Source organism: Passer domesticus, chromosome 5, assembly GCF_036417665.1.
Source record: "Passer domesticus isolate bPasDom1 chromosome 5, bPasDom1.hap1, whole genome shotgun sequence".
Taxonomy (NCBI): Eukaryota; Metazoa; Chordata; class Aves; order Passeriformes; family Passeridae; genus Passer; species Passer domesticus.
In genome coordinates, this window is record NC_087478.1 from 1,710,976 (window position 1) to 1,727,678 (window position 16,703).

At 46.1% G+C, this 16,703-nt stretch overlaps 1 protein-coding gene across 3 annotated transcripts in view; it reads left to right on the forward strand.

Moving 5' to 3' along the window:
• Positions 1-16,050, forward strand: part of PLXNA4 (plexin A4) — a 451,266-nt gene extending 435,216 nt beyond the window's left edge. For all 3 annotated transcript variants that reach the window (XM_064421667.1, XM_064421666.1, XM_064421669.1), the window contains exons 31-32: positions 8,941-9,091; positions 9,778-16,050. In XM_064421667.1, the coding sequence (XP_064277737.1) occupies positions 8,941-9,091; positions 9,778-9,873 (247 nt within the window). In that variant the 3' untranslated portion in view covers positions 9,874-16,050. The remainder of the gene's footprint in view (positions 1-8,940; positions 9,092-9,777) is intronic.
• Positions 16,051-16,703: the final 653 nt, after the last annotated feature.

The following is a 16,703-nucleotide window of genomic DNA, read 5'->3' on the forward strand; positions in this document are numbered from 1 at the left end:
CATTCTCTAGTGATGCTTTAGCAACACTCTGTGTGGTTGCGTGGTTTCTGTGGACAAATAATGTTTTTCATCTCAAAAGGGTTGATTTTATCCTGGGAGATGCTGCATTTGAGTGACAAACTGAGGTATTTAAGTGGAGAATGGGACATTTCCTTATGCAAAAACCACCTTTTTTTCTCTTTTTCTCTTTTCCCTCTGGATAAACAAAAGGCTGCAGTTTCCATTTTGGGTTGTTTTTTTTTTCCACTATTGATTTCACTTTACAACTTTCTGGAGCTAAATCCTGGTGCCCAGTGGTCCTCAGCAATAGGTGCTGCATTTCCTTGGAAGTTTTCCCAAACAACTGGGTTTGCAAACGAGGTACATAACACCTCCTGCTGCTTGTAAACAGCCCTGGATTCCTGTCCCCAGCATGTGCTGGGTTGTTATCTGCACTGATGTCTGACAACTTGAACTGAAGCCCAAGGGGAGACTGCAGGTTTTGGAATATGGTTAGAGCTTCCTCCCTGCTTTTATTTTTGTGTGTCAGTTCCACTGACTCAAGGCAGTGGCACCTGGATGCTGTGGGAGATGAAAGAAAAAACCTATCAGGGATGAATAAAATATAATTTGAGTTCTACCCCGAGCTAATGAATTCCTGCTCTCCGTTCCGCGATTGTGCTTTGAGGGAGTTTTTCCGAATCCAAAGGTTTCTAGTGCTGGTTGGAGCTATTTCTGTAGTCAGCATCAGCTGGAGATGGCATCCTTCAAGACCACTAGGCTTCTTCAAAGAGTGAATCAGGAGATAAAAAGTCAGGGAGTTTAAGAAGTGGTTAAGAAAATCAGAAGAACCTGAAATCAAGCAAACTTCTTTGACAAGGAGGAAACTCTAAGAGGGTAATTAGTCAGTGGTAGATTGTGCCCAGCTTGAGGCACTCTGGATTAAAACATGCCTGGATTTAGAGGTCTGGAAATGGAGATGAGCTGGGTTACCCCAAGACATCCCTTTGAAACGTCTGTTTTCTTGGTGTGGAGCCTTTAGGACTCACAAAACTCAGAGCAGGGAATGACCTTGGCATGAGAAGGAGGAGGCAGGGATGAAAGGAGCTCCCTCCAATCCTTCAAATATTTGTTTTCCACCTGGGAATGTGCATTGGCAAGGGAATAGTTACAGCTTCTGGCCTTACCAGTGGTCCACCTCCACAGGGTGGTCAACTGGAAATCTGATTCCAAAAGATTTCAACAGCAAGACTGTCAGGAATCTTCACTGGTTTTATTTGTTTGTTTGGCTCATGTTTTAGCGTGGGATTTTCTCATGTTTTCAGTTACATCTTTGTGATGAGTAAAGAGTTGCCTTCAGAATTGGGATGCATGACAATGACTAATTAAGAAACTTTAAAATTTACCAATTTTTTGCAATTTCCTGTCGACTTAATGGAAAACTATATAAGAAATGGACATCTTCCATGACATTTTGAGAGGCTGGTTGTTTTAGTGCCCATTTCTATAATTACTCAAGATAATGGATTTGCTGACAACAGCAACAAAAAAAATTATTGTGCATCACTTAAATTTAGTTGAAGATGCTCCCTGCTCATTGCAGGAGGGTTGGACTAGATGACCTCTAATGTCCCTTCCAACCCAAACTATTGTGTGATTTTATTAAAGTCCTTTTATAACATTGTTGGAAGCAGAGGTGGACTCTGCCTGCTGAAACAATCCAGCTGAGAAAGTCTGGCTTTTGGGAAAAAGCAGGCTCCCTGTTCAAATGAGACACACAGAGCTGGAAACACGTGGATAAAAGGTGTTCCAGTGCAGCCACATCTTGGATTTCCTGCTGCAGAACACGAGGCCTGATGAGGCAGGACAATTAACCCAGGAAATTGGGACAGGCTATTTGGCTTTTGTTGAAGCCACGAAGAGTCAGGCTGTAGTTCTAAAACAAAGTGAAGGCTTTTCAATTATCATTTTAAAAAATAATAAAAAGAGGAAAAGAATGGTAACGATAGAGCAGAATCTCATCTGACTTCAGTTAGTAAAATTCCATTGGCTCTGCTGAATTTACATTAGAGCTGCTTCAGATCTGCATCTTTTCAAGTTTACTTCAAATGTCCCCTTTGAGCCTGGAAATCTGGAGAACTTGGGAGCATTTGATGCAATCCCCAAGCAATACAAAGGGGAGCCTGTTCTAATTGGGACTGTCTCATTAGCATTCAACACCACACTGAAAAATGACAAAGGGCTGTGGCTGACCTTTCATTTCTCTCCATGCTGCCAAGCTTATGATAACACTTGTTTGAACTTCATTAACACCATTTAATTGCCTGCATCACAATCAATATGATGTTTCCCTGCCGAAGCCTGGCACGGAGGCAAGGATGTGGGAGACTGAAAAGGGGCAGAGCACAAAAAGCAGAAGTCAAAGAGTTTTTCCATTTCACACTGGTGCCCAAAACACCTGCAGGGCTGCAAGGAGAGGATCTGCTGCTCTTTTTTTTTCCCTCATCCCTGCAGGGACTCGGTCTCCTTTTGGCTGCTTATTGTGCACTGAAAAGAGCCCCTCTAAGAAAAACTTTAAGTCAATGGAGACATCACAAGTGTTCTTAACTTACGAGTCATCCAATGAAGCCCATTCAAAATAGGCTTGCCAGGTTCAGGATCAAAAGAAGCTTAAAGTGATCTGATATGTGGGATTGAGAATTATAACATTTACATTTCATTGAGTTAACCTGGGTGCAAACAGTGCCTGACACAGCTGGTGCTACTCCTGAGGCCATGATCTACTTTTTTTCCTTACAAGTACAGATACTTTTAGGGTAGCTGGAACACTTTTAAACTAAAAGGGAGAGTTTTAAGTGAAATATTTGGAAGATATTCTTTACTCAGAGGGTAGGAAGGCCCTGGCACAGGGTGCCCAGAGAAGCTGTGGCTGCCCCTGCATCCCTGGAAGTGTCCAAGGCCAGGTTGGACAGGGTTTGGAGCACCCTGGGACAGTGGAAGGTGTCCCTGCCCATGGCAGGAGTGGAACTGGATGATCTTTAAGGTCCCTTCCAACCCAAAATATTCTTGGCTTGGTGATTCATGAAGCAGCTATGATTTGCATCCCATTAGCCTTTAGATGTCGAGGTCTAGGTCTTGTTAGGAAGAGCTTTATGAGCATGTTTGGAGTGCACAAAACAGACAGCCTGTACCCATTTGGGATTTCACCTACCTGGTGTGTCAGCCTGGGGTTCCAGGGCTCTCAAGTCACAAGAAAATCTCTACCTGTGCAGTGCTTGTGATGTCTGTTAGCCACTTTACAGCTAACTTTAGAAAGAAAGACAAACTGGACCACTTTAAAGCAATAAAAAGCTGCACGTACCCTAACATTGTGAGTTATTGAGGTTTTGAGGAGAAACTCTGAGGGCTTTAAAAAAGAGCATCACATGAGAGGTGCAAATCCTGGCTCTGCTTTAAAAAATGAGTTTTCTGTGCCCCCTCTCTCTCTGCTGGAAAGAAGGCTCAAGAAGCAGCATACCAAAGGTCAAGGCAGGGGGTGTTGTCAGTGGAGATAATAAAAAACAGTGCTGGAGGGGGCCTCGGGAGGTCAAGCCAACCATCTCCTGCCTCAGGGCAGGATCAGCTCTGTCTAAAGCCTTCCTGACAGATGCTTGTCTACCCCTTTCTTAAAGACCTCCAACAACAGAGCCTCTGCTGTCCTCAGGCAATTCATTCCCGTGCTTCCCTGGCCTTCCCATCAGAGTGTTTTCCCTGCTGGGCAGCCAAAATCTCCCTGGCTGTAATTAAAGCTCAGGCATCGCCGTGGCAGGGGGTACAGCTCATTCCCTGCCTCTCTGGGGCAGCTTTTGGCGTATCTGAAGACTGCTCACTTGTCTTTCTTCACTTTTCATCTCAAGGAAAAAACCAACCAAACAACAAACAAACAAACAAAAAACCAAAAACAAAAAAAAAAAAAACCAAAAAAAAAAAAAAACCGCACCAGTGTTTTCTCATCATGGTAAAAAGCTGTTCTTAGTGCAGCTTTCAGCTGGCAAGGTGAAAATGTGTCCTTATGGGGAGGGTGCAGCCCCACACATCCTCTGCTCTGAGGTGGTGCTGGGTGATCTCCTCTCCCAGAGGAACCACCTGGGCACCAATTCACTCTTCAGCCACTGAGGCAGAGCTGTCCTTCAACCCTCCTCTCTTTATTTCGAGGGGACAAGCAGCAGGAAAAGCCATGAACAGGCAAAATAAAAGCACTGCCCTTTCTAGGGCTTGCACATACAAAAACTGTTCCCTTCAACAGCTTGGGTTGGAAGGGACCTTGAAGCTCATCTCATTCCACCCCCTGCCATGGGCAGGAACACCTTCCATATCCCAGGGTGCTCCAAGCCCCATCCAGCCTGGCCTTGAACACTTCCAGGGATGGGGCATCCCCGGATTTCCCTGGGCAATCTATTCCAGTGCCTCACCAGCAGCTCAGATGCTCCCCGGGAAACTCCAAGTGCCATTCTGCGTCAGTGCAAGAGCTGACAGCGTGTCCTTGCACTGCTTCAGTGCATCCCAAAAAAGAGCTGGTTGCTCCCAAGCTTTCCACCAGCCCTTCCCTGCTGGAAGAGCCCCCCGTATCCCTTTCACACACCTCTCCATCCTTCAGTGGTCTGGATACAGGCGGCTATTGCATAACCCTAATTATGTTATTGCTGTAATTGCGTCTGCCGTCTGCAGCACATGGATTCGTTACAAGCTTTTCATATGCTAAAATGATTATTAATGAGTGCAGTCCCATCCCAGCGACAAACAACAGCCATGACAAAAAGATCTTTTGGAAGGCAATTAGCTCCATGCTAAGCTGCCTAAACCATGGGCTGTGCTGGGAAATTTCGGGCTGGGGAGGAAGCACTGGCAACGTGGCTTTTCTCTTCTCTTTTGATGAGTTAATGAGTTACTGAGCGGCAGCAGGCACAGTCATTCTTGTGAAACAGCTCCACTAAGGAGCCTTTCCCCGTCGGTACCGAGGGAAAGAGCATTTATCCCTGGATAAACAGAGGACAAAATATATTCCCAGGTCTCTGTGATGGATGCCCAGGTCACTGTAGTGTCGCTTTCCTTGGGAAAACAAAACAAAACAAAAAACAAAATGCAAAGATGAGGTTGGAAGGAACAAGAATACTTATTTTTTCAGTAGAAGAGTACCAGCTGTATCCTGGTACATCCCAAATTCTTCTCCATCCACCATGGCAATGGAGGGTCTCCTGGGCTCTCTCTCCATTCAAGGCAGGCTGGGGTGAGTTGTTATTCCCGTGATATCTGGAGGACACATCCCATGGCCTGGTTATCCTCACATCCTCCAGCTGAGCTGGAGTGCTGCAGTGATGGGTTTACCCCAGTTCCTCATTATTTTAATTGCTTATGAAGTCTAATGAACAAATTTGCTGTCGTCACATCAGAGGATGGAGAGCCTTGAGGTAAGAATGCAGGCTGCTCCTGTGAATCCAGGGAAGCTCAGACACATAAGGCTGGATCTTTTGATCTCTGTCTGAGGAATCTTTTAGAAACAGCTGGGGAAGGATACACTGGAGATGAGCACAACTGGACCACAGCAGTAGCACCAAATCTGCTCAGGATTCTCACTCCTGACCCTTTGGGGGCAGATTAAACTGCATTTAGTGCTTTGCTTTGCTACCTTTCTGTCTCATTCAGAGAGAATACAGATCAGTGTTGTATTCCCAACCTCCTGCTGGCTGTGGGAAGGGGTCAAAGACCTGTCCCTACCTCAGGTGAGACCTGGTGGCCCTCCAGAGGTGACAGGGCACCTCGCTGCCCCTGGCACTGCCTCCCAGCCCAGCTCTGCTGTGGGAGCTGTCAGCTAGAGGTGATGGAAGCAGCACAGGCAGCCCTGCAAATTCCAGCAGTGGGAATGTAAGGGCCTCTGGGGTTTGGTGACAGCTTCTCAGTGGTTTTTGCATTAGGGGTATGCAAATGGCAGAGAGGCTCTAAGTACCTCTGAGGATCTGAGCTGGAATTGAAGGTAAATAAAGACTCAGCAGGGATGTTGTCATCTCCCTGGTAGGATGCTTTAATACACACATTCATCATTTCTTTAGAGAGCACAGAGATGGCTTCATTAGAAACTCTTCTGCATAAATAAGTCACTGGGCCATGGCAGAATCTGGATGGAAGGATATTATGTCTTCCCACTCATCTAGATTATGCCATTGGTACATGTTTGTTTACACTTCTTTTTCTTTTATTTTTGCCACAAGACACCTTGGTTGAAAGGGAAATGATGATTAGGTGTGTGATGCCAGGGAATTGAGTCTGGAGGAGACCAGGATGCTTTGGTGGGTGATGGCCTGTGACCCCAGATCACATCCTGGGAGTCTGTCATGGCCTGAGCCCTGATTCTGGAAACTCAGATCTGTGCATCCCATCCTTGGCTCCAGGGAACATTTCCTGCTGCTTTTCCTTGTTTGGATGAGTCACGGGAGTGTTGTGCTGCTGGGGAGTGATCTCTGCAGGGCTGGAAGGGGACGGGGAGCTTTCAAACCCTTGTGAGTCACAGACTCAAGAGTCTGTTGCCACCAGGCGGAAAGGATACAGGACAAACTTGCAGGAGGAGTTGATAAGTGTGTCTGTGCTCCAGTTTTCGAGAGCACCCTGTCCCTACACCCACTATCCTGCCACCACTTGGTGACAGCTCAACCAGAGAGGAAAAGGAGAATTTTAACTTCTTGTCAGAGCCAGACTGACACCTCTGACTTCCTCCACTGACCCCATTTATTTTTGCTGTGGTGAGCCCCCTTCTCATTTCACCCATCAGGAGAGTGCCAACATTCATGAGGAGCTGCTCTCTTTTCAGGTACCATAAATGAATGTATATCACTGCTTTGCAGCCTATTTTCCCCACAAGTCTGTGAATTGTGCTGGTGAATTTTTTTTCCAGTGCCAAGGCACACCTTGCTTTTTGACCTTAAGATTCCTTGCTCTTTGACCCTAAGATTCCTTGTTTTCTCAGCCATGTCATGAATGCCACCAATTCCTGTGTGCAGCACAATCTTCTCCAGCAGGTGATGCCAAGACCTGTTTAAGTTTTTCTGCGAGTGGCAAAGGTCTAAGAAATATTTATTCCTCCTCCTCTTCATCATCTCCTGGGGACAGTTCTGCAGGACAGGGCCTCCTGGGATTGCCAGGTGCTCACTTTACTCACAGACAACTGCCCAGGTCCACCTGGGGACAGAGGGTCAGCAGAGTGTAAAGAGAATCAAACCCACACCACTTTTCGCTGGAGCACTGGCAATGAGAAATATTTAGACCATGGGACTGAGTTAGTCTAAGATTTCTGGCTGGTCCTAAGGCCAGAAGACAAAATGCCAGGACTCCAGGGAGAGAGATGTTTTTGTGCCTGCTGGAAGTTGCAGTAAAGTTAATGAGGTTTGCAGGAGTTTTTATGGTGAAACACAGTTTAGCTTTGGAAAATGTCAAGCACGAAGGACCTCTGCCTCCTATGCCTCCCTCTGCCAAGGATTAAATCAGCATCCCACCACCAAAACCAGGTTACCAACAGAGACTGACTCATTGGGGTAAATCAGGGTGGGATTGAAGGGCAAAAAGCCAGACTGAGCACAACTGGAGCCTCCTGGTGTGGAAGGGCTTCCCCCCATGCTCTTGCACTGTTCTGTCTTCCACAGGAGCTGCTCATGCTCTGTCACAGAGTATTTTCCCACTCATCCACCTCAAGGATCCTCACCACACAGCATTTCCATGTCCAATTTCTCTGCAGTGGCAAACAGCCTCCCTCTCAGCAGGTGTCTCCACGCTGTTTACAGGACACCTGTCAGCTCTTTTGGCTCCCCGTCCCCTCTGCCTCCTAATTATAAAATTGTGGATTGCTGCAGCTATGGGCTTTTTTTTTTTCTTCTTCTTCTTATTTTTTTTTCCTTGTGCACAAAATGTCAAATTGCAGAAATTAAAAATGTAAATGATGGTGTCTAATTAACCAGTTGACAGCAGAGCACAGCTGCGAGTGACAGTGACTGATTACCTTCTGCAAACCTTGTCCTCCAAGGCCTGCCTTACCCAGGGGAGGAAGGACATCAAAAATAGCAACTTCCTTAAAGAGACATCACTCTGCAGATGAAGCCTGCTGGGCAATGGTTCTGGGGGATCCAGATCCTATGGATAAACCCCCAGTCCTCCTGAGCTCCAGGGGAATGATGTTGACTCCTAGGAAAAGCAGATTTTTTCCCAGTCGGACTGGAGTGGAAGGCTTTTGCCACAAATATCAGGCCAGTTTAAAATGTGGGGCAAAAAGGAGATGCTGAGCAAGAGAGTTGCTGGGACAGACTGGATTGAGTGTGGAAGGTGGGTGATGTTAGCAATGGGGGCAGATGTAGTGGTGAGAATAGTGCAAGAAAAAATACAAATATTTGGGGTTTCTCTGTGTGTGGGAGTGAAATTGTGAGCTCTCAGTGGGCAGCAAGGTCTCTCTGGAAAGAGAGGCAGGGCTAAAAACCCTTGAATGTCTGACAAAGTGATCCAGCTTCAATCCAGCTCCTATTGATGGCACAGGGAAAGTTTACAGGATACTCTTTGGGGCTACATTCTCAGATTGAGGTGAATACAAGACATATCACAGAATCACAGAATCACAGAATAATGAGGCTGGAAGAGACCTCTAAGATCATTGAGTCCAACCTACGCCCTAACACCTCAACTAGACTATAGCACCAAGTGCCATGTCCATAGCACCAAGTGCCATGTCCAGTGCCACATGTGGTGCTGAGGATGAGTGCTCAGTCATTTCCACTTTGGCTAAGTCACCTTTCTTGCTGTAAAAGAAGAGCATGAGCAGCTATTTCACGGAGGAACCAGAAAAACCCAACACTAAGCGCGGATTTTTTTTCTCCTTTTTGTTTGTGGATTTCACTTCTTGAGCTCCTGCTCTTCCCCTCAAGAAACCCCTGTGTCTGTGCCCCTCAGGTACTACTCAGACATCGCCAAGATGCCAGCAATCAGTGACCAGGACATGAATGCTTACCTGGCAGAGCAGTCCCGCATGCACATGAACGAGTTCAACACCATGAGCGCGCTCTCCGAGATCTACTCCTACGTGGGCAAGTACAGCGAGGAGGTGAGAGCCTGGGGGCACCTCTGGGGGGCCACGGGACAGCCCACCCCTCCCCTGGTGGGTCACTGATACCTGTCTGCATCCTGGCTGGGAGGGTGGAGCGTTTAAGGAATGAGGGACAAGGCTTGGGGTTTGGAAAGGGAAGATCTGGGATTCTGGATCCCTGCTTTTGTCTCTCGTGTTCAGTCAGGCTCATCTGGTTTGAAGTAGTTGATGGTCAGATTTAACTCACTGCAGAGGAGCCCTACATGAGCTTTACATCCACAATGGGCAAAAGTTGCTTAAGGACTGTGCCCAACATCATTCCAGATACCCTACAACACCCCAAAATGGTCCAAACACAGACTTCAAGGTGTCCAGTATGGTATTATGTATTGAAGGCCCTATGAGACCCCTTAGGGCATCTCAAGTGGCATGGCCAGGATAAAGCTCATAAATAAATAATGGATCTCCAAGACAAGAACCCATTTGATTGGTTGCAATCCTGAGGTCTGCATTGAGTCAGATCGAACACAAACTCCCTGCCTAGCTCCCTCCTGGTTGACTGACTTGTCTTGCATGATCTAAGCTAAGCCTAGGACCTGCCTTAGAGAAAGCTAACCCCCTTCTGCTGCTTTAAGATGCTAGACACGGTCATTTTGGGGAAAGAAACTGAAATCCCTGTCACTTATTCCTCTCTCCTTTTCCAGATTCTCGGAGCCCTCGATCAAGACGACCAGGCTGGGAAACAGAAACTTGCCTACAAACTTGAACAAGTTATAACCCTCATGAGCATAGACAGCTGAGAACTGTCCTGCCAGGGACACCCTGGGAGGGATAAACCAAGTCGTGCCTCACTCAAGATCATCATCTTTACCAAGTGCAAGTTTTGATGGGCTGTAAGCAGAGTCACCCGAACAGCGCTCCTCTCTCTCTCTCCCCCCTCTCTCTTTCTCTCTTTTCCTTCTCTTTCCAAATTTATGGACAAAGCAACAGAGCCCCAGGGGTTAAAAGAAAAGACTGCAGAGGAATCTTGGCTCTGGGGCCATGAAGACATTTGGGCGGAGCTCTCCTTTTCACAGCTTCCCCTCTGCCTTTTGCCCTAGAGAGAAACTATTGAACACACAAAGAAACCCCACCAACCCTCCCCCAGCATCACATCCCCACTCTGCAGAGGTGAAACCGGGAGGTAACTTCTGTCATGCTGCTTTAACTGCCCTCTGAGGGCTACAGCCTCTAGAGAGGACATGGAAATGAACTCAGTATTACTCAAGTGTCCCCAAGGGGAAGGCAGCCTGCCTGCAGGGCTCCTGGAGGGCAGAGCCAATCCAGCTCCTCTCCTGCAGAGCCATTGCAATTCTGTCTCTTGATAGCGACCCACTGGGAGAGGAGGCTCCCTGAAAAATGCCACAGCTCCGTCCAGAGCAGGGCCACTGTGGCTCATCCTGCCTGGGCAAACAGCTGCTCTCCTGGGACAGGGAAAGGGTCAAGAGGGGACGAGGAGACCGACGCTCCCCTGCCCATGTGTTTCATATGGTTCTTCTTATTTTTCCAAGAGCCGCGTGTCCCCCTCCGTCTTTCCCGTCGTGTCCTGTTGGTTGTAGCACTGCAGCAAAACGCTCTCTCTGCTGGGTGGCATCCTGTCTGTGGTGGTGGTCCTGCTCCTCCTGGCCATGGAGAGCACAGCATCATCCCCCTCGTTCCCACCTTGGCTTGGAAAGCAGGAGCCACAGGCCTCGGTTTGCTCCAGGCAAGGAGCTCAGCCTCTAAAGAAGATCCAGAAGGACATTTTATTTTTTTTTAAGCTGTTCTTTCCATTTTGTTTCCTCAACTGGAACACAGCTGTTGTTTTCCCACAGTGGAATATCAGAGGGTTACTGAAATTCTTGCTGTGAAGAGAGGTGGTGTGCGGGGCTGATGGTAAAGCCTTCCTTCCAAGCCACTCCTAAGAGGAAATGTCACCACACATTTTGGAAGGAAATTTTGGAGGAAATCCAAATGAAATACTGCAAAAAATTCTTCTACCTAGATCCCCCCAGCTGAACTGCCTGTCTTCTGGAGGTCTCTGAACTGCTGTGAGCCCATCTGCCTTTTGGTGCCAACTCCTGGCCTTTCCTCCATTTCTGGAACCAACAGGCCTTGCTGAAGGCACAGTTGCTGCATAGGAAGGACTTTATCTCTCTTTGCACTTCTTATCCCTTCAGGGATCGCTGTCACCATGGGACAATTGTGGGGGATCACCCTGTCCTTGTCCCATCCTCTGCTCAGCTTCTCCAGAACATCTCAACTTGTTTCACGGCCAACCAAAGGGGAGTGAGCTCCTGCATCTCTTTTGCCTTCAGCTGTTCCACTCACACGGCTGCCAGCCCGGATATCACCATGATTAGAGACCCTCGGGGTATGGAGAACCTTCCTTGTACACCAGGGAGGCAAGAGCTGGGTGACCATTCATCTCCCCAGACATGAGCAGAGCTCCCTGGCAGATGGAGGAGCTGCTGGAGAATCAGCCCACGTCCACCTCACCCCATCCTTGGAGCAACAGCCTGGATCTGCTTTGCACCTGGGGGGAGGAAGGGGTGCAGACAGGGTGTGTAAATTGATGACAGAGTTTGTTTGGGTTCATTCCTGTCTCTTGCTGTCAAACCAGAACCTCTTGGGAGTGACAGATCCCGAGTGTGTGTGAGGGATGATGTGGTGCAAGCAGGAGTCAGGCGGCGGGAGGGTTTCCTTCAGCCAAGCAGATACACACGTAGGCGAGTCCAAAACCACTCAAAGAACAGCAGTCCAAAACTGGACGTGTCTGTGGGGAGAAAAACCACCAGATTCACGTTGAAACAGCAAATTAGGGACACGTCTTGGTTTTAAACCCCCAGATATTTCTCTCTTGATTACAATTCCAATTATTTTGTGCGTGTGCGTGTGTATCTGTGTGCGCGTGTGCGTTCCTTCCTCTTCTTTTTGGTTCTGCTTGCTTTCTGTTGGATTGCTGAGCTGATGGACTCATCATGCACCTTATGGACATCTCAGCAGTTTTAAGAGGCCTGCGCATTGGGGATGGTTTGGGTTTGGTTGGTTCTGCCATGGTTTTGTTGATCCATTTTAGTAACGTCGGCGCATGTTCCGGATCCATTGATTATGGCTGTGAAAGTGGGAAGTCCCACCAGAGCCAGTGGTAAGAAAATGACAACAAACAACACAAACACAGTATTTTTTATAAGTACGTAAATTTAAAAAAAAAGAAGAAAAAAAGGGAAAAATAAAAAAAAAATGAAGAAACCAAAGGTTTTGACAAACAAAGTGCCACAAAAGATAAATATGGACCCTATTGTCATGCCTTGTACTCACAGCTGGATGGTAGGAGGCTAAGGACAAAGAGCTGGCTTGGAGGGAAGTGGTTATGAGTGATGGGCGATCCTGCCTGGACATGCGCACATGAGAGGAAGAAGAAGCTGTTTAACAGAAAAAAAAAAAAAAGTTAAAAATGAACTGGTGTGATCCTGTACTGTTACTGAAGTCAGAGGAACACCACAGGGGAAATCTGAGACTCACCCTGTTTCTTTTTGATGTTTTCAGGGCTGTGTTTTTGGTTTGTTATGGTTGTTTTCCATGGTTGTTATTTTATTTTTTCTTGCTGGTACGAAGTTTTTCATCTGTATATTATATATATATATTTTTCGAGAAAAACTTGAACACCTCAGAGACACTGAGAATGAAACATTTAGGGGAAATGGGAAGCACCAGGAGATTGGTGTCTTAACCCTTTCCAAACTTCCCATTTAGGCATTTCTGCTTTCTCTCCACCCTCTTCTTTCCCCCATGCCCAGGATTTGAAAGAAAATCTGCGTTTTGCTTCTCTTTCATCTCCTCTTTATTTTTTTGTCTTTCTGTTTCGCTTTATTTTGGTGTTTGAGATGGATTTGCTTTTTTTGCTTGGAAAATGTGCCAGAATTGTGATGTAAATGCGTGGGCTTCCTCCCCTGTCCCCTTCAGTGCCCTTCCCATTTCCAACCAGTGTCCCAGAATCCCCCAGTCTATGAGAAGTCTTGGCATCTTTCTTCCCAGCCTCACCTGTTGAGCTAACTATTTTTTACGTGCATGTAAAATACAACTAAAAACAAAGACACAAGCAGAAGAATGAGCCCTACTACAACACGGATGTTTTATTTTCCTTTGATTTATTTTCCCCTCACCTCCCTTCAACCCTTGACCAAAAATTCCTGATAAATAAGTAGTGTCCCACACTTTTTCAAGCCCCATGGAGAGAACTGGAGCCAAAGTTCCTAGAAGCTCATGGACAGGCTCCTAATATCCAGAATATTCCAGATGACAGGCCAATCTTTACGGGCATTTCTCAAACACTGCAATAAAATAATTAATGCTGGCACCTGCAGCACCATCAGAAACAGGGGAAAGGGAGCTCATGAAGACTCTCTGAGGTTCTATGGAGAGAGTCAAGATTATTTCTTCACTGCAGGTTTTGCTTTGGGGCTTTGCCACTGAGTTAGAGGAACAAAGGGTGAATAGCTCCAGCAAACACCTCATGTCCTCGCTGTGAGTGGGACTCAGCTGTCAGTGACAGTGATCTGAGACCTGATCCATCCCATCATGTGCTGGTGCAGATTGAGCTTTCCAGTGGACACCAGTGTGGGGAAATTTGTGTCTGGAATGAGGTGTTGGAGATTGTTTGCCCTCCACCAGACAGCGCAGGAGAACGATCGAGGAGAAATTCAGCCACCTTCCTCTCCTAGCATAGAATCATAGAATCATTTGGGTTGGAAAAGACCTCTAAGATCACAGAGTCTGAATCTTAAATCGTCCCCCAGTCCTTCTCTTCCCACTCTTCATCCTGTCCTGAGCATATCCAAAGGTTTGGTCCAACCCAGCACACATCAGCCTTGCTCCATTAGATAAGAGGGCTGTGCCAATTTTCATCTTTGTAGTGGTACCACTGCACTTGTTTTACCTTGCATCTTTGACACTGAAGACCATAAAATTTATTGGGTCATGAAAAAGCTTTACCAGCAGAATTTCATTTGGTAATTGCTTAGTTGAAAAGTGATTGAAATTGAAAAGTGTTTCCCAGTCTTGTGTATTCACCCACAAGAAAATGTTTGCCATGAAGGGAATGAAACCAAGCAAATCAGATAATTGTCATTATTTTTAATAATGCTATTGAAAACCAATAGATCAAATTGGAAGAGTCCAGTCAGTGGTCAGCCTTCCTTTTGAGTTCCCTCTGAATTTCCTGGAGCCTGGGATGCCTGTGAGGTAAAAACCCAAGCACATCACAGCCAACATCAGAAGGACAATTTTTCAGAACTAAGTCAAAACATGAAATGTAGATCTGTCCATCCCCAAGGCTTTAATGAAGCCCTTTGGGAAGAGATATTGCTATTTGGGAACTCTTCCAAAAGAGGAGAAATGAAAATATAAGTAGTGAGAGTTGTCCTTCAGGGCAGGTGGAGGTTTTGGGATGTCCTAACTCTTGCCATCCAAACTTGGTGTGCTGTGGAGCAGGAAATTGGGAAAACATGTGAACTTCAGCATCATGGTGAGAACCTCAACCTCCTGCCCATTCCCAGCCTGAATTTTCCTGCTTTGTGCCTGGTGCAGCTCCCATTTCAGGGCAGTGTTTGGTCCATAGAATCCTGCAGATTTCCCTCACCTCTGTGACTGTGCAATGCCCCTCTGAAAAAATCTTGTTGTCTTACTGGGAATAACTAGTTTGTGGAGAATACTTTGAAAATAGAGCTTGTCGACCCTGTTTTATTTGGGATGGCTCAGTTCTCTACACTTGGAGAAGCACCCAAAGGGACACAGGATTACAGAAAAAAAAAATTTGTAGACAGATGTCAAAAAAAGAAAGTTAAAAAAAACCAAACAGAATTTACACTTGGGAAAATAAACCCACCAAAACCCCACTGATGTTACAAAGCTGCTTAGTCTAATCAATCTGTCACGTGTTTGATTTCTGTTGTCGTCGTTGTTTGTTCATTGTTTGATTGGTTTGGTTTGGTTTTTTGTTTTGTTGTTGGTATTTTTTTTAATCTTCTGTTCTAAAAATGGAGAGTTTACCTCAAGAAATTCTTTCTGCTTGGAAACAGATCACCTCAAAGACGCTCGCAGCAGAGAGCAGTGTGCAGGGAAGCTCAGTAAAGCAAACTTGGGTGTGGAAAACAGAGGGAAAACCAGGACATTCAGGCTCTTTTCAGCATTCCCTTCTTTTACTGGTGTGGTCTGGCATTCCCCAGTGGAGAAGCTGCTGTTCACTTTCAGATAGACTGAGGCACAAGAGCCAGTTGGAGAAATCAAGGCACATGTCCAAGCTTGAAGTCCTTTCTGAAGTATCTTAAGAGAAACTTGGTGTTATTTAAACTTTCTATGCTGCTTTTTCTCCATTCCCTGGAGAAATTCCACTTTCCAGCCCAGGCTGGGGTAAGGAAGCAGAGAGATTAGGTGCTAGCTAAATCCTCCCAGTGTTTTCCCCAAGGAATTGAGAGGCAACTGGATTATTTAAGGTCACAAGAGAGGCCCTTCCTTGTGTCTGACCCTGTGTCTTGGACATACACGTGAGCCCAGAAGTCTCATTCTCTGTTTTGCTAAAGCTTCCAATTTAAAATCAATGGAAAGACATTTCCTTTCACCACAGTGTTACTAACAGCCTCAAAGAGATGTCAAGACAGCATTAGAAAGGAGGTTGGGATCCTTTTTCTTAGGTTGTTGTTGTTGTTAGTTTGATTTTCTTTTGAACTGATCCTAGTTTAAAAAAGAAAGACATAAAATCTATACTATTTAAATTGGAATCCCGTTGTTACTTGGTAAAGGCAAAGCTTCTGTACCTTTGTTATAATTAATTGTATACCTGTGTATGTAAATATAAGGCATTCCTATTTTGCAGTCCAGAACAAAAAAGAAAAAAAAAAAAAACAACTATTTGTAATATAGAATAAAGTTTATTAAAAAAAATAAAGAAATAAAAATGCCCCAGGCTGTGCTTGCTGCTTTCTCTGTCAAATGGAGCCAGAGGGAGGGAACTGAAGTCAAGGAAAAGCTGGAAAAAGACCTTAAAGACCATCGAGTCCAGCTGTTAACCCAGAACTGCAATATCCACCACTAAAACATGTCCCCATATCCACACATTTGGGAAACAACTTCCTTCCTTCCTTCCTTCCTTCCTTCCTTCCTTCCTTCCTTCCTTCCTTCCTTCCTTCCTTCCTTCCTTCCTTCCTTCCTTCCTTCCTTCCTTCCTTCCTTCCTTCCTTCCTTCCTTCCTTCCTTCCTTCCTTCCTTCCTTCCTTCCTTCCTTCCTTCCTTCCTTCCTTCCTTCCTTCCTTCCTTCCTTCCTTCCTTCCTTCCTTCCTTCCTTCCTTCCTTCCTTCCTTCCTTCCTTCCTTCCTTCCTTCCTTCCTTCCTTCCTTCCTTCCTTCCTTCCTTCCTTCCTTCCTTCCTTCCTTCCTTCCTTCCTTCCTTCCTTCCTTCCTTCCTTCCTTCCTTCCTTCCTTCCTTCCTTCCTTCCTTCCTTCCCTCCCTCCCTCCCTCCCTCCCTCCCTCCCTCCCTCCCTCCCTCCCTCCCTCCCTCCCTCCCGTCATCTCTCTTTTCCTTACCCTGTCACACAAAAAAATATTTATTGGATTG